At 39.8% G+C, this 24,608-nt stretch overlaps 1 protein-coding gene across 1 annotated transcript in view; it reads left to right on the top strand.

The window, feature by feature from the left end:
• Nucleotides 1–24,608, top strand: part of LOC136881774 (cadherin-87A-like) — a 120,807-nt gene that overhangs the window by 55,951 nt on the left and 40,248 nt on the right. The window contains exons 9-15 of the mRNA XM_068229320.1: nucleotides 2,118–2,250; nucleotides 4,985–5,200; nucleotides 5,489–5,646; nucleotides 7,143–7,415; nucleotides 9,498–9,684; nucleotides 13,446–13,666; nucleotides 20,862–21,059. Of these exons, the coding sequence (XP_068085421.1) occupies nucleotides 2,118–2,250; nucleotides 4,985–5,200; nucleotides 5,489–5,646; nucleotides 7,143–7,415; nucleotides 9,498–9,684; nucleotides 13,446–13,666; nucleotides 20,862–21,059 (1,386 nt within the window). The remainder of the gene's footprint in view (nucleotides 1–2,117; nucleotides 2,251–4,984; nucleotides 5,201–5,488; nucleotides 5,647–7,142; nucleotides 7,416–9,497; nucleotides 9,685–13,445; nucleotides 13,667–20,861; nucleotides 21,060–24,608) is intronic.

The raw sequence follows: 24,608 nt of genomic DNA, 5'->3' as shown, positions 1-24,608 counted from the left end.
GAGATCTCAAGGATTGTTTGGTTGCTAGGAAATTGTTAATCACTGAACACCACCCAGAGGGCACATACAGAATATCTTTGAGATGAACATGGGTAACATCGGTCTCCCATGGACAGGACCAGCTGCCAATACATCAGGACACACTAGTACTGTAACCTGTAGGCTGTGATCATGAAACCTACCTGTAAAAAAAAGGCAAGTAATTTCAACCTACTGCAGACCTGGAAACAAGAATGGATTGAAAAATGTTAATCTCAATACCACAACATAACATGCAACACAACCAAACCAGGTGGTTTAAAAAAAAAAATTGACTTGAAAGAACGTGGTCCACCCTCAATAGGGTAAGGACAAATCCAGGTAGTCGAGCTGATTTTCTCTCAACATGGGGCAACTAAATGTTGCCACAATCCTCTATTTGCAACTAGTGCTGTGACTTCACTTAGTTCTATACCTCTTATCTTTAAATTGTTAGAAACTGAGTCTAACCACCATCATCTTGGTCTCCCTCTACTTCTCTTACCCTCCATAACAGAGTCCATTATTCTCCTAGGTAACCTATCCTCCTCCATTTGCCTCATTTGTCAAATTTTATATAATTTTATTTTATGAAATACTTCCTCTCAAGCAGAGGCTGCCTTGCAACAAAGTATACTTTTACATTAATTTTTAGAAAAGAAATGGGTACAGTTGAGAATTTAAATGGTAACCTTTAACAATGATTTCTTAGAATTATCAATGGAAAACATTTAATGCAATGATGGTAATTTCCCTTGATGTTGTAACTGGCAGAGACATCTGTTTCCAAAAATTGGCAGAAAAAACGGGAATTGTTCTCCTTGCTCGAATCATCAGACCCACTATGTTGATTTCCTCTAGCTGGTATTTATCTCTGTTGTAAGAAATTTTTGGTAAGTAAATATTCCTTTTCTCAAGGGTGACATCTGAGGGCTGCAACTTATAGCTTTCAAAGCTTTCTTATTTTTGAAGGCAATGATGTCAATTTTTCTGTTGTCCACCAAACCATGAACTGCTTTAAATACCTGGAAATAATATTCAATGTTGTCATAATTAACGTGTGGGTGTTATAATGATGCGTTTTCCTTAAAAGTTCAACAAAAAGTCAAGATCCCAGAATGTCCACAAGAATTTCAATCTCCTTAAGGCAGCAAATAAAAAAGTTAGTATAGCAGAAGATTCCATATCTAAAAGTTTTCAAAAGTAATCCCCAGAACTGTTATGACATTTATCCCACTGGATGATAAGGTGATTAGTCCCCTGCTTTAAAAAAGCTGGTAATCTGTCAACAGAATTACATTTGTACCCAGTTACACACGTTGTTGTCGGAAGCAAACTCATGTCAGTGAATGTCTTTCTTCACGGGCCAATAATCAAAGACAACAGTCTGGAGACATGTTACAGAAAGGCGTGCCATAAAGTGAAAACACCTAGACGTGCTATCAAATGGCATTATCCTTCTTCATGACAATGCCCACCCTCACACTCCAAACTCTAGGAGGAGTATGCTTCAGAGATTTAGCTGGGAAACTCTCAGCAACTTCCCTGCAGCCCAGATCTCTCCCCATGTGATTTTCATATCTTTGGAGAGCTGAAGAAAGACATTCATAGACATCGGTTTGCATCAGATGACAGCATCTTTTTTCAGGTATAATTCTGTTACCATATGTTTTTTTCAGGTAGTTTATAAATGTATTCAAAATTAGTTTCGGCAGACTGAAGAAACTAACAGTTATTGACTTGAAACGGAAAAAAAAAAGTATTTCAGTAAACTGTGTGTTACCTAGCAACCATGCAGGCTGTGATGTGAAGTTTTGATGGATGGCCATGGCATACAGATCCACGGCCTGTGCACCTCTCCAGGTACTGTTGCTAGGTAACATCACGTTATACATTTCATCTCAGCTCTAAGACATATATATGTCCAAATAATATTTATTTCCTCTCATACCATCTGTGACATGCAATTTCTGAGTAAGTAAAGTGTACTGTTTAAGTGTTTGAATTTCTCTAGAACTTCAGTAGAGTTGTGAGGAGCTTTCTTGCCTGATTCATTTGCATAACTTGATAAATTTGTCTTTTCCTGCTAATGATTTCAGACCTTCTTCAGTGTAGACCATTCAACAGGTGAAGTATCAGTAGCAAACAAACTGAGTCGAGATGTAGCTGCTGTCGTCCAACTGACAGTTCTTTTCACGGACATCACCTCTCCAACAACCAGGCAGGGACAAGGTACAGTATGTATAGAATTCTTGATTCCTTATAGTAAAACTATCCTTGATTACAATTGAAAATGTTTGAATTTAAAGAATACACAACTCAAATAAGGAATGTACTGAAAAAAAAAAAATAGGTACTGTAATTAAAACCAAATATATAGGGACAATATCGGACACTTCTAGTTTCTATCATTTTGAAGAGAGGACTAACAGAGGAAGAAGCACTCCCGTTAGCAGAGCCTGGTGAAATAGTACCACATCCACATTTTATCACAAGTCTTAAGAAAGATGAGGGGGAATTTAATTGAGGATGATCGTCATCATTTTCCAGCTCCAGTTTCCCAGGTGTGGTGTACAAGTACTCAACCATTTCTTCCTGTCAAAGTATAGTTTCTGTTCTTCTATATCTTCCCACTTGACATTCCTCTTGCTGACCTCTGATTCCACCGTGTCTATCCATCGATTCCTTGGCCTCCCTACAAGCCCCTTCCCTTTCACTTCTCTGTCAAAGTAATTCCTTGCTGTTCTCATTCTGTCCATCCTCATAACATGTCCAAACCATTGTAGTCTGTGTCTACCTAAAAGCTTTTGATGCTAACCTCTTTCCTGTTTGTTTCATTTCTAATCCTGTCTTTCCTGGTCTTTTGGTCATTGTTCTGAAGAATTTCATTTCTGTTGACTGGATGTTTTAAGTCCATAGGTGAGAATTGGAATGAATTAGGTATGAAACATGGTCAACTTTGCTTTCTGAGGTATTTTATCATCCCAGAGCAGACTTCTCACTTGAAAATAAAATTAAGAAGCTCTCTGAGTCCTATTAATTATTTCGTAGTTTGTGTTAGCTTTTGAAAGGATACTTCCAAGGTATTTAAAGTCAGAAACAGATTGTAACAGAGTTCCCTCCAGAAAAATGTTTGAATCTTTCCAGTTGATTGTCATTGCAACAGTTTTTGTTTTACTAATGTTTAGTCCATATTCTTTAAACTTGCTATTTCAAACATTTACGTTCTCAGTATGGAATATAAATAGTGTCATTCTTTGTTTTAGGCCAATTCTGTTTCATTTAAGCTGCGACCCTTTTCTCTCTTTGTGTTTGTTCTGTGTTCTTAGTCTTTTATCACCTGTCTTTTTGTTATTATTCTTAACAAATCTATTGCAGTTGGGACAGATCATGGTGGGAGTGTTTATTTACAAGAGTATAACAATAAAATAATATTAAAACACACCGTACATTACATAAGAACAACAACAATAACACAATTCCATGAATTCCATTATTATTATCATCATCATCATCATCATCATCATCATCATCATCATCATCATCATCATCCTAGTTTTATTTCCTCACAGTAGTAGGGTCCTCTTTTTCAGCACATCTATCTCCATTTAGAGCGATCCAAGGAATCTTCTGGGGTGGCATTAAAATATAAGACATCATTCTTGCTGCAGAACTCTTTGCTGCGAACAGGATGTCCATACCATCTAAACGATTCTCAGTTGCCAGTGGACATTATCGTTCCTTGAATGATTGAACTGCACAAGTCCAGTGGTTCAGTGGAGCATTCTCATTTCCTTAGTATACAAAACCTGTTCGTACTTTCCTGTTGCTGGTCTGCACTCCAATCTGTACAGGGCAACTGTTCTGTATACCTTCGACTTCAGGTATAAGGGCATCCAATGATCACACAGGACTCCATTTACTCAGTGCCATTTCATCCAGGTGGCGTTGACTCGGCTGAGTTTTTTGAATTGCTCCGCAAATATATGTTGTAATAAACTATAACAATTTTGTATTGAAAAGGTGGACCGTTTTAAGTTAAAATTGACATACAAGTTGTGTAAATTAAAAGTGATCGCAATGAAATTACTACAAGATTTGCAGAAAATAACTCAAAATATTTGCTAACATGTAAAACGAAAATCCACAACCTCTTTCCACTCTTTCGACTGGGTCAGAAATGGAAGGAAGGAATGAAGCCCCCATCTAGCAGCGAGGATAGGAATTGTGCCAGTTGTCGAAGCCTGTCGCACTCCTCTGGGGCAATGATTTTGACTGACAGATGAAATGAAATTATATTGGAGAGTGTTGCTGGAATGAAATATGACAGTGCCCGGAGAAAAACCTGCCCGGCCTCTGCTTTGTCCAGCACGAATCTCATATGGAGTGACCAGAATTTGAACCACAGAGCCCAGCGTGCTGTCGGTTGAGCCACAAAGGCAGCTCCTAGTCATTCTCTGAAGATAATTTTGGAGGTTAGGGTTCTGTCTCTGGTCCAAATCCAAACAATGTAGGTAGCCATTTCACTGAAATTAGAGATCTCAATTATAATATTGTGAATATCAGCCAGAACTTGAAACTTTTTAAATTTTAATGATGAAACCACTTGTTGATAAGGGCAGTAATATACCCTTTTCAGAATGGTTCTGTTTTCAGTACAATTTTACATGGCAGGCATGCGAGCATATTACAGTATACTAGCTATGAATTGTTCTTACTCCTGAAATTAGATTTGCTTCCATATATTTCGGTGTGCTCCTACCGTGAACTTATAGACTTGTTTTCATGAGAAGCAACCCTGTTTTATGAGTGTACTAGATGTGGAGATAGTAAAGGATGAGAACAATCTCCACACCTTTCTACCCTGTTATCCTTCTACTTGTGACTTATTTTGCCATTTGTTTATTGCTTTTTATATGCATTAGTTTGATTCAATTTTTATCAAAAGCTTCTTTTTTGTTCTTAGATGTTTTGATTATCAACATCATTGGTATTAACGATAACACTCTGGTATTTGCTGAACCGTGGTCTCCTGAGTCACCAAATTTTACCGTGGACCTCTTGGAGGAGCAGCCTGTTGGCACAGTAGTTGGTACCTTTGCTGCAGCTGATGGAGATTCCGAGGTAGCAGCTTACATTCTAGAACCTGAAAGGGAATATTTTGAAATCAATAATAGAACAGGTAAGATGATTCAGGACTTGGATTAAAAAATGTAATCTCTAAAGTGCTGAGACAACTTTGTCAGAAATTGTTACACATTACAGTACTGTTCTTGCCAAATTGATGCGCATTTGGAAGAATTTATTACGAGACCTCAATATGAAAAGCTTGAATATGACTCACATCTGATTTTTTGAAGCAATTTCTTAAAGAAGTGCAGCTAGTAGTATTTTGTTAGATCTGTATTTTCTTGTTTTAGGGATTATAATTTTAAATGACCCAATACACACACCATTTGTATTTCCCTAGGTACTGTGCGCACCAGGAGGCGCGTCGATTACGAGCAAGTCAAGAGTCTGAATTTCACGGTGATGGTCTGTAATTCTGGTGAACCACAAAAGTCAGTGTCAGCTGAAGTGACCGTCAACATTATAAACACCAACGACATGGATCCAGTGTTCTCGCAGGTAAAATGGAGAGAACTATTCCTTTTCTTTTGTATTTTAAACTTTATGAAAGTAGATCAATTTTTGGGGTGTATGGAACTCATCAGCATCTAATTCCTAGGATAGAAAAGGTAGTAGTGGTGATTATTGTTTTGAGGGTAAATCCAAACCAAACCAAACCAAACCCCATGCCACTACAGCCCTTGAAGGGCCTTGACCTACCAAGCGACCACTGCTTAGCCCGAAGGCCTGCAGATTACGAGGTGTCGTGTGGTCAGCACGATGAATCCTCTCACCGTCAGATAGCTCCTCAATTCTAATCACGTAGGCTGAGTGGACCTCGAACCAGTCCTCAGGTCCAGGTAAAAATCCCTGACCTGGCCGGGAATCGAACCCGGGGCCTCCGGGTAAGAGGCAGGTTCGGTACCCCTACACCACGGGGCCGGCTTTGAGGGTAAATACTGTTAGAAAATCATCTTCTCTAACTTTTTGACATAGGCCTTACATCTTAGAAACTGATGTACTCGCTAATCTATATAGGTGTCATTTAGTATCCCAGTTCTGAGAGACTTTTTAGTAGCCTTCAGAGAACTAGTAGCCTACTATTCAGTACCGGTATATTACTAGTTGAATGATCTGAACCTTCTTGATTTTTCACATTCTTTAGTCTTTCGTTTCTGGATATTTTTTCAGATGTTCTTTGTTCGTAGTTCCTCCTTCTCCTTTTCCTATTTTTGGTGGGCTGAGTAGGTCGGACGGTAGAGCACTGACCTGAGCACAAGTTGGCACCTGGCTCAGTCCAGTGGTATTTGAAGGTGCTCAAAAAGGTCAACATTGTGTCCATGGATTTACTGGTACATAAAAGAACTCCTGCAAGATAAATTCAGGCACCACGGCATTTCTGAAAACCATAAAATTAGTTAGTGGGATGTAAAACCAATAACATAAAAATTCTTCTATATGCCCTTCTTTTATTTCTCCTCCTCTGTGTCCTCTTCTTCTTCTCTCTCAACCCCTTCCTCTTTTCTTCTCCTTATTCACCTGCTCCTCACTCTTCTAAATCTTATTATATTACTACTTATTCCCTTTTTTCATTTTCTTTATTCACCTTTTTCACCTCCTCCTCCTCTTCTTCCTCTTATCCTCCTTATTCGCCACTTCTTCTTCCTCTTATCCTCCACTCACCTTCTTCTGCTTCATTTTATCCTCTTTATTCATCTCTTGTTCCTCCAGCCACTTCTTCTTCTTCCTCTTATCCTCCACTCACCTTCTTCTGCTCCATTTTATCCTCTTTATTCATCTCTTGTTCCTCCAGCCACTTCTTCTTCTTCTCCTCCTCCTCTTGTTCTTCTCCTTATTCACCTCTTCCTCCTATATCCACGTCTTCTTCTTCTCCTTCTTCTCCTCCTCCTCCTCCTTATTAACCTCTTCTCCTTCTTCATGCGTGATAACTGTTTGTATCCCAGGAGTTGGTTGCTGATGATGATTGTATGAGTTTCCTCTCTGTCTGCTCACAGCTCTCCTACACAGCCGAGCTTCTCGAGAATGCTCTTGCCGGCACGCATGTCGCTACAGTGAATGCAGTAGATGGAGACGATGGAGTGTTTGGGACTGTTACCTACAGCCTTGTTGGTGAACACAGCCAGGACTTCAGTGTAGCACATAACTCTGGGGAGATCACAGTCAAAAACACAGACTTACTGGACCGTGAACGTCTGCCCGAGTTGACCATACAAGTGATGGCACGTGATGGTGCTCCCCAAGATACCTTCCGAACAGCAACTGTACCAGTGAGTAATCAGTATGTTTATAGTCTACAGATGTGGAGCTCTCTTGTTGTCCAACTTCCACGAGGTTGGGATGTTGATGGCATCTTTTCATTTTCCTTTATCTGACCACAATTGTTGCCCCTCGTGCCATACATAACGGCAATTGTCATTAGTTTGCAGCTGATACATTGTTAAAGTGAAAACATTTAGTTTTGATACATAGTAAAATGATGAAGCACTTCCTGTAGGACATGGCAATACAGCTTGCAGATCATACACGGCGACTACACTGTTTGAGTGTTTATCATTTTCTATCAGAGATGGCTCCTTTTCTCATAGATAGGTGTTATATTTTTTTCTGTGTTGCACTCCAGGTTTCTTCTAATTATATTTATTTATTTTAAATATAGCTTCAGCCTCTTAGGACCACTGTTAACCCTTGAACAGCCTTCCTGGATTTTCAGTACTGCATCTTGATGGAGAATGCAGTTCTTTGCTCTTTGGGCCACTTTTCACCAGGTTGTTTTCTCACTCTTTCCAGAAGATTCTTTAACCCATGTACCCAGGTCACTTCTTTCTTGTGTCTCAGAACCTCCTTCACTGCAGATGCCCATAGAGTGTTATCTTCTCAAGTCATGAGAAGATGAAGGATTCTTAAAGATATTCTCGTACTGAGCAAGTGGGTGTGCAAATGGGTCAAGCAGCTGTCGGCTTGCATTCGAGAGATAGCGGGTTCGAACCCCACTGTCAGCAGCCCTGAAGATGGTTTTCTATCATTTCTCATTTTTACACCAGGCAAATGCTGGGGCTGTACCTTAATTAAGGTCACAGTCTCTTCTTTCCCACTTCTAGCCCTTTCCTTTCCCATCATCTCCTTTAGACCTATTTGTATCAGTTTGACGTAAAATGAATTGTTGAAAAAAAAATGTCTTGCTAGGCATTCGAGACAGATGACCATAAAACAGATGATGTTGCTTCCTCATAACAAGTGAGTTTTTCAAATTTAGAGCACAGCTCTGCATTTGACCTCAGACAATATTTACCCTCAGAATTTTGACATGGGCCAAGGATCTTTCATACGAATTCTCTCTTTTGTTTGGATCTTCAGCACCATATAAGGCTTCAGGAGATACTACTGTAGTATAGAGGTGGTATTTGGTCTCCCATGAGATTGATCCAGACTGATTATCATCACCATCATCATCTTTTCCACTGCATTTAAGCTTTAAAATCATATGGATTTAAATGACAGGTCTCCACTGCATTTGGGATGAACTCAAATAGCAAATTTATAAGTTGACTTTCCTAATATAACATGTGCTTTAAACCTGTAATTTTGGATGGACATAAAAATCCATGCAAATGACAAAACTGTGATATACTGGGAAAAAAAATCAAATAATGAAAATTAGTATTAGACGATCTTTACATCAGTCTGTTTTCAGACCAACTTTGCTTTATGGGGGTGAAAGCTGGGGTGGACTCAGGATATCTTATTCATAAGTTAGAGGTAACAGACATGAAAGTAGTGAGAATGATTGCTGTACAAGCAGGTGAAATAATGGCTCTATTGGGGATTACCAGAAGTAAAGGCTCAGTTAGGAATGAACTGTATGCATAAACTGGCTTTGGTGGTGGGGTCGTATGAGGCAAATGGAGGAGAATAGGTTACCTAGGATAATAATGGACTCTGTTATGGAGGGTAAGAGAAGTAAAGGGAGACCAAGACAATGATGGTTAGACTCAGTTTCTAATGATTTAAAGATAAGAGGTATAGAACTGAATGAAGCCACAGAACTAGTTACAAATAGAGGATTGTGGCAGCGTTTAGTAAATTCACAGAGGCTTGCACACTGAATGCTGAAAGGCATAACGGTCTGTATGTATAACTTTACTTGGTAGAAATAAACAGATTATTGTGTTGAATTCTACATAAAAATATGTTTAGGAACTGTTATTCATTGATAGACATAGAAATCCATCCAGAGTATTCTTATTGCTGTCGTTGTTCTCATTCTGATTCTTGCCATTTTTGAGGCAGACAGATTTATTATATTGCAAGCTGTTAGTGACACATTATTTTTCTTATTCTGTATTTTTCAGGTCCGTATCAAGTTGTTGGATGTAAATGACAATGCTCCCCACTTCCACCAGCACCATTACAATATTACGATCAAGGAAAACTTGCCAGTATCCCCCACTTCTCCCATTGCACAGGTACAGGCGGAAGATCCTGATGAAGGGGATAATGGAGCTCTGCGTTACTCTATCATCTCTGGAAATGAGAATCGTAAGACATCTTACAAAATAACATTGTTGATAGTATTGTAGCATCAGAATTATTCTGGGAAAACTGGAATTGCAATGGCATCTGTATTGATGCCTTTCTTTTACAAGCCTCTAAAGAACTTGGGTCACAGCAGGATTTGGTATGAGAGAAGATGTTTGATAGTACAGCAGAGGACTGTTATGGTGAAAATTCATAACGGAAAAAAATGTACTCGCTATAGCGAATAATAGTTATTTGTGATTAATTTTTTTGTGTAAAAGTCCGAAAAGATACAAAAACAAAACAAAAAATCCCTCTGTATGAAACAGCAACCAGTTTGTTCAAAAGTTATGTTTTCAGGGATGATTTCCATACTGTGGCTTACTCATTATTTATTTTCGTATTCTGATACTATGTGAATGTGCATGTTCAATTTCATTCTCAAAAATTGTAATACCACTCCAGAGGCTTCTGTAACAAATGTTCTGATTTTCTTACTCAAACAGTCACCTAATCTAACTTAACTGTGCATGTAACATGAAAACATATTTCAATCCCCGTCCAGCTCCATAGATAAATGGTTAGCATGTTGGCCTTTGGCCACAGGGGTCCCAGGTTCGATTCCCGGCAGGTTTGGGAAGGTTAACCATAATTGGTTAATTTTGCTGGCACGGGGGCTGTATATGTCATCTTCATCATAATTTCATCCTCATCACGACGCGCAGGTCGCCTACGGGAGTCAAATCAAAAGACCTGCATCTGGCGAATCAAACTTGTCCTCGGACACTCCCGGCACTAAAAGCCATACGCCATTTCATTTCATTTCATTTCATTTCATTTCAATCCCCAATAGAGTAATGATAACATTTTTGCTTTACATTATGTGCAAAAAGCATTTCTAGTTTATAGCACACATTAGTGACAGTGAATTTCCATGCTTATTTCTGTCTTGAATAGTTCATCATAATGGTGACCATTAGTGAATCAAATTACCAGAACTTGGTAACATATACACACACACATACCATAGGACTTTCTTTACTAGGGCACTGCGCTTAATCTTTTCTTTAGTTAGAGTTTCCATAAGATGTAGAATGTCTGTCTCGTATGAATCTGTTTGCTTTAGTTTTGCTCATTTATAACTTTTAAAATTGAAAATTCATGCTTGCTAGCCCATCAGATGATGTAGATTTTGATTCTTATAGGGAACCTGAAATATTTGTCATCATCATCATCATCATCATCATCATCATCATCAATGTCCCACTCCAGTCACCTGGGTGTGGTTAACCCTAGAATGGTAACAATACACCTCATAGACGTACACGAAAATGTAAATGCCCGCCAAAGTGAGTGACCTTGACAGGGTATCCCTACCCTCCAGCTATGCTTCAAACAGCCCCTCTATGTGTGTCAGTCACGTCTCAGCCGTGTTCCTGTCCACGTTCGGTGAGTAACAATCCCTCTTACGTAATGTAGTGCGCCTGAGTGGCGCATGGTTACCATTTAATGTGAAGTTTTATACGCCTCTCAGACGCATTGTTACCAATAATAGACGTATATAAGGACGGAACGAGACCATTATCTAGATTCAATTTTCTAGTCAAGCTGTCTGATCAGTCTTGGATGATGCAAAGGCTCCAACAACCACACATGCCTCATGCAGTTAGGGACAGCATCCAGAAATGTTTGGGGAATGTGTGTGAACCTGTTGTTGAAGAAATAATGGACAGAAACCTCAAGAGGAAGTACTGTAGCTACTGCTCCTACAAGAAAAGGAGAATGATGAAGATGGGTTGTCACAAGTGCAAGAAGTCAATTTGTGGTGAACACAGCAGCAATGTGTGCATGTAGTGTAAGGTAACACTGCCTACTGGGTTAGAAGAGTTGAAGGCTAACAGTTGGTGCGATTCTTTCTAGTTTATTTCATATGAGTTTTTATCAAATTTGTTGTAGGTTATTTTTTCTTTTACTTGAGTTACTTCTGGAATAAGAATTTACTTTCAACAAGCTAGTAAGACTGTCTTGAGAGTCTAGTTTTTTACTGGTGTTAATTTTTATGTACCACTTGTGCCTTGTATATCTTGTGTTGGAAATAGAATAATTAATTCAAGTTTCAGAAAGAAAATATAATTGAATTCACCTCTATACTTAGTGATGTAGTTAACATGAAGAACGTTTGAGAAAAGAAAGGAGACAGTACAGACGTGGTTTGCGCCGTGTACGCCTTGAAAGCGTATAGTTACCAATAAGCGTTAAATTTCCTTGTTACCATTCTAGGGTTAAATATTTGTCATGAATGAGTAAATTCTTCAACTGTAGCAGATGTGTGCATGTTGGGGATGGCCATTCCGAATGGTTTAATACCACACAGGTGTCCAACAAGGGAGCGCACTCTCACCATTACTATCCATTACTGTCACGGACAGTATTCTTAAAAATCTAGAAAGACAATGAGATGGAGAACTACACACATTGGTGTTTGCTGATGATGCAGCCATCTGATGAGAGGTAGAGGTACAAACTAGGCTGGATAGCAAAGTTCAAACAGTATAAGATTAAAGTTAGCACAACAAAAACTGTTGCATCAAAAATGAGTAGGAAAGATACTGGCTGCCGCATAAAACTGGAAGGTGAAAACATTCAAGGTAAACAGGTATTCAAATACCCCGGGAGTATAATTTCCAGCAGGAGCACTGCAGATAAAGAAATAGTTAACAGAGTGTCTAGCAGTTCCAACTTGTACAGCCTCGTAACAGAAACGAGATGACTCTGTATAAGTCATTCGTTGTGCCCATTCTCACATACAGTCTAGAAACATGTACACTGAGAGAGAGAAGTTAGTAAATTGCAAGCATTAAGTTTCTATGAACTATCCTCCAAAAAATATGCAAGGACCATGTAAGGAATGATGACGGCACAATGGAACTGGAAGTGGACTAGATAGAAAAGAAGGTAAGGACTTCGAGACTAACATGGTATGGGAATGTAAAGTGAACCACCACGTGCACACCTAGAAAGAATGGTTGAAGGAAGACGGCCAGTGGGAAGACCTAGGAAGAGATGGCTGCACCAACTGAGAGATGATATGGAGAGAAGAGGAGGGAATTGGGAGTCAGTGATGAGAGAGAAGGCATTTCTGGACAGACGACGACGGTGAAGGCTCGTTCATGACTACCCTACCCAGCACGCTGGAGGGGTATGATGATGATGATGATGATGATGATGAATAAATTCCTATATAAATAGGATAAATATTTTGAGCTAACTCGGTTGCCAGCATTTTGCCGTTTTGCCCCTGTGTCCCAATTTGGTAGCACACCTACCAAGATGCATGGCTGCTAGCATCCCTTCTTATAAAAGAGACCAAATCTCTCATAGTGCATACTGCCTGTAGCTCCAAATAGCTTATGCAGTGGCCTGCATGGTATGCACTAGCTATGCGTCTTGGTAGGTGTGCTAGTTACCAACTGAAGATCCCAAATTGGCTCACGGGGGTAAAACGCTGGGAACAGAGTTAGCTCGAAATATGTATCCCATTTATATAGGAATCATATTTGTATATTTACTGGCTCTTAAAAACGAACTCTTTTGAGGCAAAATTTCAGGTACCTTTGTATGTATATAAATCATACCTGCACTCAGTAAGATGAGCTCCTATCTTTAACCATTTCCACTCAACTTTCTATCAAACTTTCTTCTTATCCCACACTTCCTACATCAAGACTGAAGATCTATCAAGATTGCCCCTCAATTATTACCTGTAATCTTTTGTTTCGTAGATGTGTTCTACCTGGATCCTGTGATGGGAATATTATATCCGACCACAACTCTGGACGAGCAGCCACAAGAATTCCACTTGGTGGTTGAAGCGAGAGATGGTATGGGCAGTGGTATACACGCCGACAGAGCCACCATTGTCGTGAGAATTCTGGACGTGAACCAGCATGCACCTGTCTTCATCATGCCAGCATTTAATAATGCTACCATAGAGGTTCCCGAGGTATGTGCCTTGTATTCTTTAGCATAATGAAGATGTTTTAGAAGCCTAAGGAAATGTGATTAAGTATTGTGCCAGTTTGTGGTATCAGACATGATGCAGACAAATGGCAAGTAACCAGCAGCAGAGTGATCGCTTGCAAAATGATCAGTTGAACACCATAATGTTCTGCTGGTTTGTTCAAGCCCAGAGCCAAGGGATTACCCTTTCACTAGCAATAATAACTGCAAAAGCTGGTGATATGAACAATAAGCTTGGGGGAGATTTGTCATTCAATACGAGCATAGGCTGGATATATAGATTTAACTTTCATCATGGTATGAGACAGTTGGACATATCATCATTGATTCTCCATTCCAGCAGGCTGAATGTGGGAATAAACAAGCCTCAGAGTTCTCTGTTACTGTTGGAAGCAATCCCTCTTTTTCCTCTTCTACTGACATCCTATATTGAACACAGTTGATGGTTTTTCTGTCAGTGAACTCCCTTAGCATTTTGTAGTCCCTTACTTCATCTACAGAGCAGCATTTTGAGGATTGGATTGCTTCATGTGCCAACTGTGCCATTCCAAAGGTCTCCTCTATCGAAGTTGCGAGTAAAGACTTCACAATCACCCTAGCAAGAGGCCTTACAAGGTGCTACATGATGGAGCAGCTGGACCAGATTTAAAAAAAAAAAGAAGTACTACTCCTGTATTGCTCATCTTTTGTCCAGGCTTGTGACAGGCAGAGCCTGGCCTTCAATATACTGTGTCAAAATTGGCAGGTAATTGGACATAATGGCTGAATAAATTGAGTGTGGATAATACAGTGATGGTTTCCTCATTTTATTCTATTAGGTTTATTCCCACATGCCTCAGTACTGACCCCTAATTGATAATGGAGTTTCTTCTGTAAGCATGGTTCGGCTTTCAAAAAGTGAAACCGATCGAGGACAGCAATTATTTTATTCCAATTCCAATGGGAAATTATACATTTTCCAGCTAGCGAGCCTTCATGCCTCAGGCGGCAGCACGTCGGCCTCTCACCGCTGGGTTCCATGGTTCAAATCCCGGTCACTCCATGTGAGATTTGTGCTGGACAAAGCGGAGGCGAGACAGGTTTTTCTCCGAGTACTCCAGTTTTCCCTGTCATCTTTCAGTTATTAATCATTGCCTCAGAGGTGTGCGACAGGCTTCAGCAGCCGGCACAATTCCCATCCTTGCCGCAAGATGGGGGCTTCATTCATTCCATCCCTGACCCAGTCACTGAATGGAAAACAGGTTGTAGGTTTTCATACATTTTCCAGCTAACTCATTCTTGGTTGCCAGCGCTTTTCCCCAGTGTGCTAATTTGGGCTCATTGGTGCAGAGATGCCAACTTTCAAGAAAGGCAATTCATAATGCAGCCGTTAGGGTATTGGGGGGTTGGGGGCAGCCGCATAATATTTTTTTCGAGATTGTACTAACTTATATATCATTGAAAAATCAATGAACAACATACAATTCAACCAGATGCAACATATAAAAAGACTGGCATATAAAGTGTGTATGATTCTTACCTGCTAAAGTAACAGGTGATCTGCAGTACATATCTGAGTGGAGGTTGAAGGATCATTTCTTTTGTCGAGTTCTGTAGTTGCTCCCTTAGCAGCTTGTAGTTCCTGTTTGGTAAACGTACACTGGTGACATGCTTTTTCTTTTTATATCATGTGCATCCTCTGTACTAACAGAGCACTTAACAGTTCGGTGTTCATATTAGCACAGAATTCAGTCTTGTTCTTCCTCGTCATGCGCATCTGAAAATTTGCTGCTATACACACTACAAAATACGTGTGAATGAGATTTTGAGGAATGCAGTAAACAGGGCCATTCTTTCGAGTATTCTTCCCTAAATTTTTGAACTATTTTTGGTTTATTACTAGCGTCACTAGTCACGGTAACGTCATCACACGTATTTTCCTGCACAAGAAATCGCTTCACCTTTCGCATTTCATAACACACGATTAGCATGTATCCTAGAAGAGCAATATATGTAAATTTGGCAATCAAAATCGCAATAAATACTTCTTCAACAGTCATGCACACAGTATTCACAATGAAATGAAGTTAGTCACTAATTTGCCGCCAAAACAAAGACAAAAGAACTAACAAACTTGCATGGAAGTCTGATCATGTGATGAACAGAGACAACAATTCTGCAAGATATACCACTTCACAGGTGCCTATTTTTCTGGTAGGCTACTGGAAGCATACACTGCGTTCGGCGCATGAAAACTCGAAATATTCTTAAACGAGGAACAGGAAAATAATATTCTGAGAATTCAAGCTGTAATGGCATTCCTTGTGTATCCTTTTGAACACTTCATACACTTAGATTTAAAAATCAACAAAAAATCGTAATTTGTGGTGTGTGATTCGTAAAGGCATAATTATGATGGGTAATTCATAATTATTATGATTGAATTGTAATAGTTGGCATCTCTGGTGGTGGTGATTATTGTTTTAAAGAGGAAGTACAACTGGGCAACTAACCCCTATATAACACTGATCGGAGAGAAAAACGGAAGGGGTCTGACACTTAAAAAATGAAGGTATCAGCCAAAGAAAGACAAGGACCACCAAGGGCGTGAAAATTAAAGGCTCCCTAGGCCTTGCAAAACTTACAGCGTCAGGGTCAGAAAACAACTACAGTTGACCAACGGAGGTTGAATAGGATAGATGAAAGTGAGGATCCTGGCACAAGTAAGTGGAAGCAATGCCAGGACTCAGCTAATGGCCCAGTGGTTGCAAACACACGCTCCCAAGTAAAGAGCCCCTGGGTCCCCTTTCAGTCCCCTCTTACAAAAGGCAGGGGATACCGTGGATGTTATTCTACCGCTCCACCTACAGGGGGTAGGAGTTGCATGGTTTCACCACCTTTCTGTAAGCTGTTGTTATGCGTCATTGTTTCATTTCACTTTGCTCTGTACAGTAGTGCTCAAATGAATAGCAGATGCCAATTCGCAGTCGTTCACGGTCACCAGTGTTGTAAACTCTTTCCGTGTTGACCTGTCCTTGTGTTCATCTGTTATTTATTTCTATTGATGCCCTTATCTTTCTTCATCATCATAATGTCCGACTCGTATGCTGAATGGTCAGCGTACTGGCCTTCAGTTCAGAGAGTCACGGGTTCGATTCCCGGCTGGGTCGGGGATTTTAACCTTCATTGGTTAATTCCAATGGCCTGGGGGCTGGGTGTTTGTGCTGGTCCCCAACATCCCTGCAACTCACACACCACACATAACATTATCCTCCACCACAATAACACGCAGTTACCTACACATGGCAGATGCCGCCCACCCTCATCGGAGGGTCTGCCTTACAAGGGCTGCACTCAGCTAGAAATAGCCACACGAAATTGTTATTGTTATCATCATCATCATCATAATCATCAATTTCCCTTTTCCAGCTTGTTCAAGATTTTAATGGCACCTTTCCATCTTCCTCTATTCAGCCACCATTGCTGCTTCTTAACTGTGTTCCAATCCATGTTCCTTCTTAATACACTATTCTTGCTTGAGTCCAACTATCTGGTCTCAGTAAGTTTCTTCATATGTGCAGATTTCAGTTGTAATTCTTTTCTTGGCTGGATCTTCCACATGCATCATCATCATCATCATCATTTCTCCTTGTCCAGCTCCTGACAGGTCGGAGTGCTGATGGCACTTCTCCACCGTTACCTCTCCTTATACCACTCCTCTTCAGTAATTCTATTCCATTCCAGTCTTCTTTTTCTTATACTGTTCTTGACAGACTCCATCCATCTTGCTCCGGGCTGCCCTCTTGCCCTCTTTCCCTCTTTCTTAGCCTCCAGCACTTGTTTTGGTTACCACCTTCCCTCCTCCATCCTCATAACATGTCCAGACCATCTCAATTTATTCTTCTCCATCCTACCACTCGGTTCTCCTACCCCTATTTCTTTTCTGATCCCAATATTTCTTACCTTATCTTTCCTACCGTACTCCTCAGGAACTTCATCTCACTGCCCTGAATTTTACTCTCATCTCTTGCTGTCAATATCAAAGTGTCTGATGGCTACGTTAATATAGGGACATAGTACTTATCTTTACATTTCATACATTTCTCTGTTCCACACCAAATTCCTTACACTCTGGTAGAATGTATTTCCCACGTGTACCCTTCTACCGATCTCCTTATCCAACTTTTCATCTTCCATTATTTCACTTCCCTAATATCTGAAGCACTCAACAACCTCAAGGTTTTTTCCCCTTATACTAACAGTTCTATTTCCTTTTCTTTCCCCTCTTGTCATCATCACTGTTTTGCTCTTCTCCACACTGATTTTCATACCGTATTTCTCAATATTGTCATTTAAAGCCTCTAGTTGGATTTGCACTTCTGTATTTTTGACTCCCCAGATCACTATGTCATCATAATAGTCCAATATTGGACTGTTGTAATTTCAAACTAAATAGTGCAAAACAAACAAAATACCGGGGAACAGGTATACCACCGCATTAAATTTCACCATATTTTCAGTAACCATACTGCCAATGCAGTAAAAATGTAGCTACATTTTCTGCATAACAGGACCATAGTTAGAATTGAAATAATAAATAAAGAGGTTCAACCTATTCAATACAAAAGAATAAGAAATACAGTGATGACATTATTATTATTATTATTATTATTATTATTATTATTATTAATATTATTATTAATATTATTATTATTATTATTATTATTATTATTATTATTATTATTATTAAATAAGATTGTAATCACTGCATTTCTTATTATTTTGTATTGAATAGGTTGAACCTCTTTATTTATTATTTCAATTTTAACTGTGATACTTTTCAATGCGGAAAATGAAATTTTTATCTTTAAATAACAGGACCATGCTTAAAATCGATTTTCAGTACACAATTACATCTTCCAGATTGCAAAACTGCAGCATATCTGGATGTTTATCTGATAGTCATAGTATAGGCTGCCATTCATAGTTGAAGACCTCCCCGGAATAAGGATGTATAACCAGCAAATTTTTGAAAAGTGAGATTTCAGTGAAAACGCAGTGTATCATCTATGTTACGGTGTCATCTTATGTCTTACACTTAAACTTCGAGCTAGTTTACAGCCAGCAGAACTTCATCTTCCACGGTGTAAGGACGGAACATCAGTAAACACCAGGTGTAATAGATCATTTAAATAAAGACCATGGACGAAATCACATCTCTATTTTGAAATATGTTCTTGACATTTTTATTGTTGTTATTTATATAATAAGAGTTTACTAAAAACAGCTTTGGCAAATTAGTCCATCCGTTCTACTGGACCAAATTGCTTCATTTTTCATTTTTTTCTCTCCAGAATTACATGCCGGTGAATCATGAGACATTGATAGGTCTCTCAGTTCAGCCAGCTTTGATTGATCATAAAATCAAGTCACTTAATAATCGCTCCAATAATTGCACGTGTAGGCTTACCCTAGCCTGCAATACATTCTGTACTCAGCAGGTAGGTTGCTAAGCGACTAACACTTTCATTAATATTCTGATATATGTGATTTCCATTCTTAGTAATGTTATTGCATGCAGCCATGTTTGATTACTACCTGTCAAGCCACAGAGTATACACTTCCTCTGATCATGGAAGAATAGGTACTATTCCCTGCTAGATACTCTTTGATTCTCTAACTTTTCCCAGCTTCCAAACATATTCAACAGATGGCAGTGTGTTCCTAATAACTTACATGCTGCTAAGAGAAAAAGCTCTATGTAAAAAACGACATTCGCCTTAGACATTATCTGGGAACACCTATCGAAGGATAACCCACCTGCACTAGAAAGACTGAAGGCTATGTATCTTAAAAAGTTCTCTGCCTGGCAAAAAAATGCTCCATCAAGACTAACCTATGAGCTCACAAGACAACCGTTCTCTATAGAAGAGCTGCCGCTGAAAATACCATTGCCTTCTACGACACAATACCAACCTTTACATCAAGAACAGGATAAAAAAGCAAATATATTGATAGATTTTTACCAAACAGACAGCATGATGTCAGAATGATGAATTCTGACTCCGAACTGTGGCATACCATAAAACGCTTCTTATTAAGGGTTCATAAAACCATTGAAAATTACAGGCTAAACAATACGAGGCATATTAAGAAGAGTTACCTGACCTATTTATAACAAATACTGCGGAGCAACACGGGTCCTCTAGTTATTACACTAATATTATTTGCTATCATTTGTGTTCCTAGTGCATGTACAGGTACAGGATTTCTCTTCTGTTATATGAAATGAAATGGCGTACGGCTTTTAGTACCGGGAGTGTCCGAGGACATGTTTGGCTCGCCAGGTGCAGGTCTTTTGATTTGACACCCGTAGGCGACCTGCGTGTCGTGATGAAGATGAAATGATAATGAAGACGACACATACACCCAGCCCTCGTGCCAGCGAAATTAACCAATGATGGTTAAAATTCCCGACCCTACCTGGAATCGAACCCAGGACCCCTGTGGCCAAAGGCCAGCACGCTAACCGTTTAGCCACAGAACCGGACTACTGTTATATACAAACATAAGATCGCTTAAGTGCGGCCAGTATCCAGTAATCGGGAGATAGTGGGTTCGAACCCCACTGTCGGCAGCCCTGAAAATGGTTTTCCGTGGTTTCCCATTTTCACACCAGGCAAATGCTGGGGCTGTACCTTATTCAAGGCCACGGCCGCTTCCTTCCCATTTCTAGGCCTTTCCTATCCCATCGTCGCCATAAGAACTATCTGTTTCGGTGCGACGTAAAGCAAATAGCAAAAAAAAAAAAAAAAAAAAATAAGATATACTTGTAAATTATTTTCCATTGTATTACTTCCAGTTCATACATTATTTGTATAACATTAAAAGTTATTTTTAATAGATGAACTCATTTGTGCACTTGCATGTGCAATTACTTCAAGTCGTGTATACTATGAAATAAACCCCAAAATTAATTTTCCTCTCTCCTGAAAAATTATAGATTTGTTGCTTACACCCTTATTCCAGCAAGATCTTCAATTCATTTGACCTAAAACTCCATTAAGCCGATTTTTATCCAGATCCCCTCTTATAATCTTCTTGTAATTATTACCATGGTATATTAATTTTAAGAGAGAGATTGTATGTTGCTGAATAAGACCTGGAGATTGTGTAGCAATGTGTATTTACTAATACAGAATGCTGGCATTGCCAACTACCTGGTGTTGACAGTGAAGGCGACAGATGAGGATCACGGAGAGAACGGAAGAGTTCGGTACCACTTCAAAGTGGATAACGAAAATGTCCAGGAGACGGCAGAGTTCACCATTGACAAGGATAGCGGTGAACTGAGGACAAAGGTTGCGCTGGATCGACAAGTGTGTAATAACTATTCGGTGAGTGTATGTACTGTGTGCAGATAAGTAATTGAAAGAAAGACACAAAGTCAAATACAAACTGGGTTTAACGTAATGAGAGGTCATAGGGAGAGAGGGAGCAGAAAAAGAATACGATAGACATTAAAACACAAAATGAAAACGGCAATGTGAAACAAGGGAGCAATAAATAAAGATTTATAGTAAATAGAAACACGGAATAGTCATATATGAATATAATGTGCATTATAGTGATGATAAACCCTTGGGATTCAAGGTTATAAATTTCATTATTGGTTCCGTATTGAATTAAGATTACATATAATTTACAAAGTTTATTCCACCTACTCAATACTGTACAATAATTGCAATGTCTATAAATACATTACAATATATTATCAAGGGACTAGTTTCGACCCTATATGGGTCATCATGTAATTCTGACTTAGGACTTCGGCAAATTCATATGTGTATCTTAGTTAGAAAAATAATGGGGAAAAACTGCCATTATATATTTTTGAAATTTGCCATCTATCTTTACAGAAATAATAGGTGACCCACTTCAAACAGTTTAAGGTTACCATACTATACATAATACACATACCGTAATATAGTATATAAAATAATGCATACAGTATAGTATTTTAGTTAAAACATATTACCATTGATGCTTTCATGCCCCATAATTGTAGATATGATTTAGGCTTTTAGGGCTTATGCTGTGTCAAGAAAATAAGGTGAAATTCTTTAAACATGTTATTTACTCTTATATTATAGTTTCAGAAATTGTTATGTAATCTATGTTAAATTAATTTGTTGTGCAGAATGAATGAATAATCATTTTTGCATAAAACAAAGTTTATTAACATTCTTACTTAAATTTGATCTGGACTAACAAGAAATCCAAGCTAAAGGGGGCCAAACAGATGAGATTCTACTGTATGCATTTTATATTGTCAGGGGCGAAGCGTCAGGGGAGACAGGGTAGACAGCGTGTACCCTTAACATTTCGTGAACGAAATACTGTCTAGTTAATTCAATTATTTTTAGAACATTAGTTATTTTCACATTCATGACATTATCGTATTCCCCGCTTTACTTATTTCCGTCTCACTTCGGCAATGTCAGTTACACGAAGCACGTAGGCGAAAGTAGACGCTGTCCGTTCTGTGTATGATCCCTTTGATTTCAGATAGAGCAACACTAACGCTATCTGTAGGTGCTGACTGTGGAACTATGACTTTCCTATAGCGAGATTTCTCCGCCCAGTAGACAGACTTGCCAGCGTCTCTTCTTGCTCTCTGGCTAGTATTTGGATCGCAGGTATAAAGGTGCTCTTATTGGCTATCATCTCAGACTTGCTTTTAATGTAGTTAATTTGAATTTATTTTATTATAAGACAGTCTAAAATAAAATAATCATATTCAAATACGAAATATAGCAAACTTACACCTAATAAATGAATGACAGCATGAAAACCCTTCAAGTAAATGCATTTCCTTGCCCGCCATTATTAGTTAAGGTATTATAACCCCCACAACTACTGGCCTACATTCTGAATAATGAACTCCAGTGTGTGTACACGGAAACAACAAAATTGCTTAACTAGATGCCGTATATTCCCTTAACGTCAGTTTCTAGTGAACGCGCTATTAATGCCTTGAAACGAATTAAAACCTATTTAAGCAATTCAGTGACCAACCAGAGACTCCAAGACGAGGGTAATAGATATATTTGCTGAAATGAAGGACAGGCGGATTGAACTCATTTACAAGAATATTGTTTAAGGTGACTTGTACGAAAATCTATTTCTTATTCCTTTTATTAAATCTACATAGCAATATATGACAACTCCCACTGCCCATTTAGTCTATATTTAAAAATAAAACGAGTGCATGTAGGATTATAGGTTGTTATAGGATTTGTCTTAGTTTCAGTCATTAATATAATATTGAATGTAGATCTGTATGCGTCGAAAACAAAATTCCATATATACACTAATGTGATTAAAATAGTTTAAATTTTTTAAAAATCTGTCTCCCGCCTTACTTAGTTCACGCTTTGCCGCTGTATATTGTCTCCCTTCATTCTATTCCTTTCCACTTTAATATATATATACACTGACTGACAGAGCAAATGCAACACCAAGAAGGAGTGGTCAGAACTTAATGCCAATTGCAGGGTAGACTGACGTCACTGAGGTATGCTCATGATGTGAAATGCGCCGCTGTGCTGCGCACGTAGCGAACGATAAATGGGACACGGCGTTGGCGAATGGCCCACTTCGTACCGTGATTTCTCAGCCGACAGTCATTGTAGAACGTGTTGTCGTGTGCCACAGGACACGTGTATAGCTAAGAATGCCAGGCCGCCGTCAACGGAGGCATTTCCAGCAGACAGACGACTTTACGAGGGGTATGGTGATCGGGCTGAGAAGGGCAGGTTGGTCGCTTCGTCAAATCGCAGCCGATACCCATAGGGATGTGTCCACGGTGCAGCGCCTGTGGCGAAGATGGTTGGCGCAGGGACATGTGGCACGTGCGAGGGGTCCAGGCGCAGCCCGAGTGACGTCAGCACGCGAGGATCGGCGCATCCGCCGCCAAGCGGTGGCAGCCCCGCACGCCACGTCAACCGCCATTCTTCAGCATGTGCAAGACACCCTGGCTGTTCCAATATTGACCAGAACAATTTCCCGTCGATTGGTTGAAGGAGGCCTGCACTCCCGGCGTCCGCTCAGAAGACTACCATTGACTCCACAGCATAGACGTGCACGCCTGGCATGGTGCCGGGCTAGAGCGACTTGGATGAGGGAATGGCGGAAAATCGTGTTCTCCGATGAGTCACGCTTCTGTTCTGTCAGTGATAGTCACTGCAGACGAGTGTGGCGTCGACGTGGAGAAAGGTCAAATCTGGCAGTAACTGTGGAGCGCCCTACCGCTAGACAACGCAGCATCATGGTTTGGGGCGCTATTGCGTATGATTCCACATCACCTCTAGTGCGTATTCAAGGCACGTTAAATGTCCACCGCTACGTGCAGCATGTGCTGCGGCCGGTGGCACTCCCGTACCTTCAGGGGCTGCCCAATGCTCTGTTTCAGCAGGATAATGCCCGCCCACACACTGCTCGCATCCCCCAACAGGCTCTACGAGGTGTACAGATGCTTCCGTGGCCAGTGTACTCTCCGGATCTCTCACCAATCGAACACGTGTGGGATCTCATTGGACGCCGTTTGCAAACTCTGCCCCAGCCTCGTACGGACGACCAACTGTGGCAAATGGTTGACAGAGAATGGAGAACCATCCCTCAGGACACCATCCGCACTCTTATTGACTCTGTACCTCGACGTGTTTCTGCGTGCATCGCCGCTCGCGGTGGTCCTACATCCTACTGAGTCGATGCCGTGCGCATTGTGTAACCTGTATATCGGTTTGAAATAAACATCAATTATTCGTCCGTGCCGTCTCTGTTTTTTCCCCAACTTTCATCCCTTTCGAACCACTCCTTCTTGGTGTTGCATTTGCTCTGTCAGTCAGTGTATATAGTAAAGTAATGTGTCTCTTATTTTTTTT

This window comes from Anabrus simplex, chromosome 10, assembly GCF_040414725.1.
Source record: "Anabrus simplex isolate iqAnaSimp1 chromosome 10, ASM4041472v1, whole genome shotgun sequence".
In the NCBI taxonomy this organism is placed as follows: Eukaryota; Metazoa; Arthropoda; class Insecta; order Orthoptera; family Tettigoniidae; genus Anabrus; species Anabrus simplex.
The sequence above is the reverse complement of the archived record's forward strand: the minus strand, read 5'-3'. Positions and strand labels throughout refer to the sequence as shown.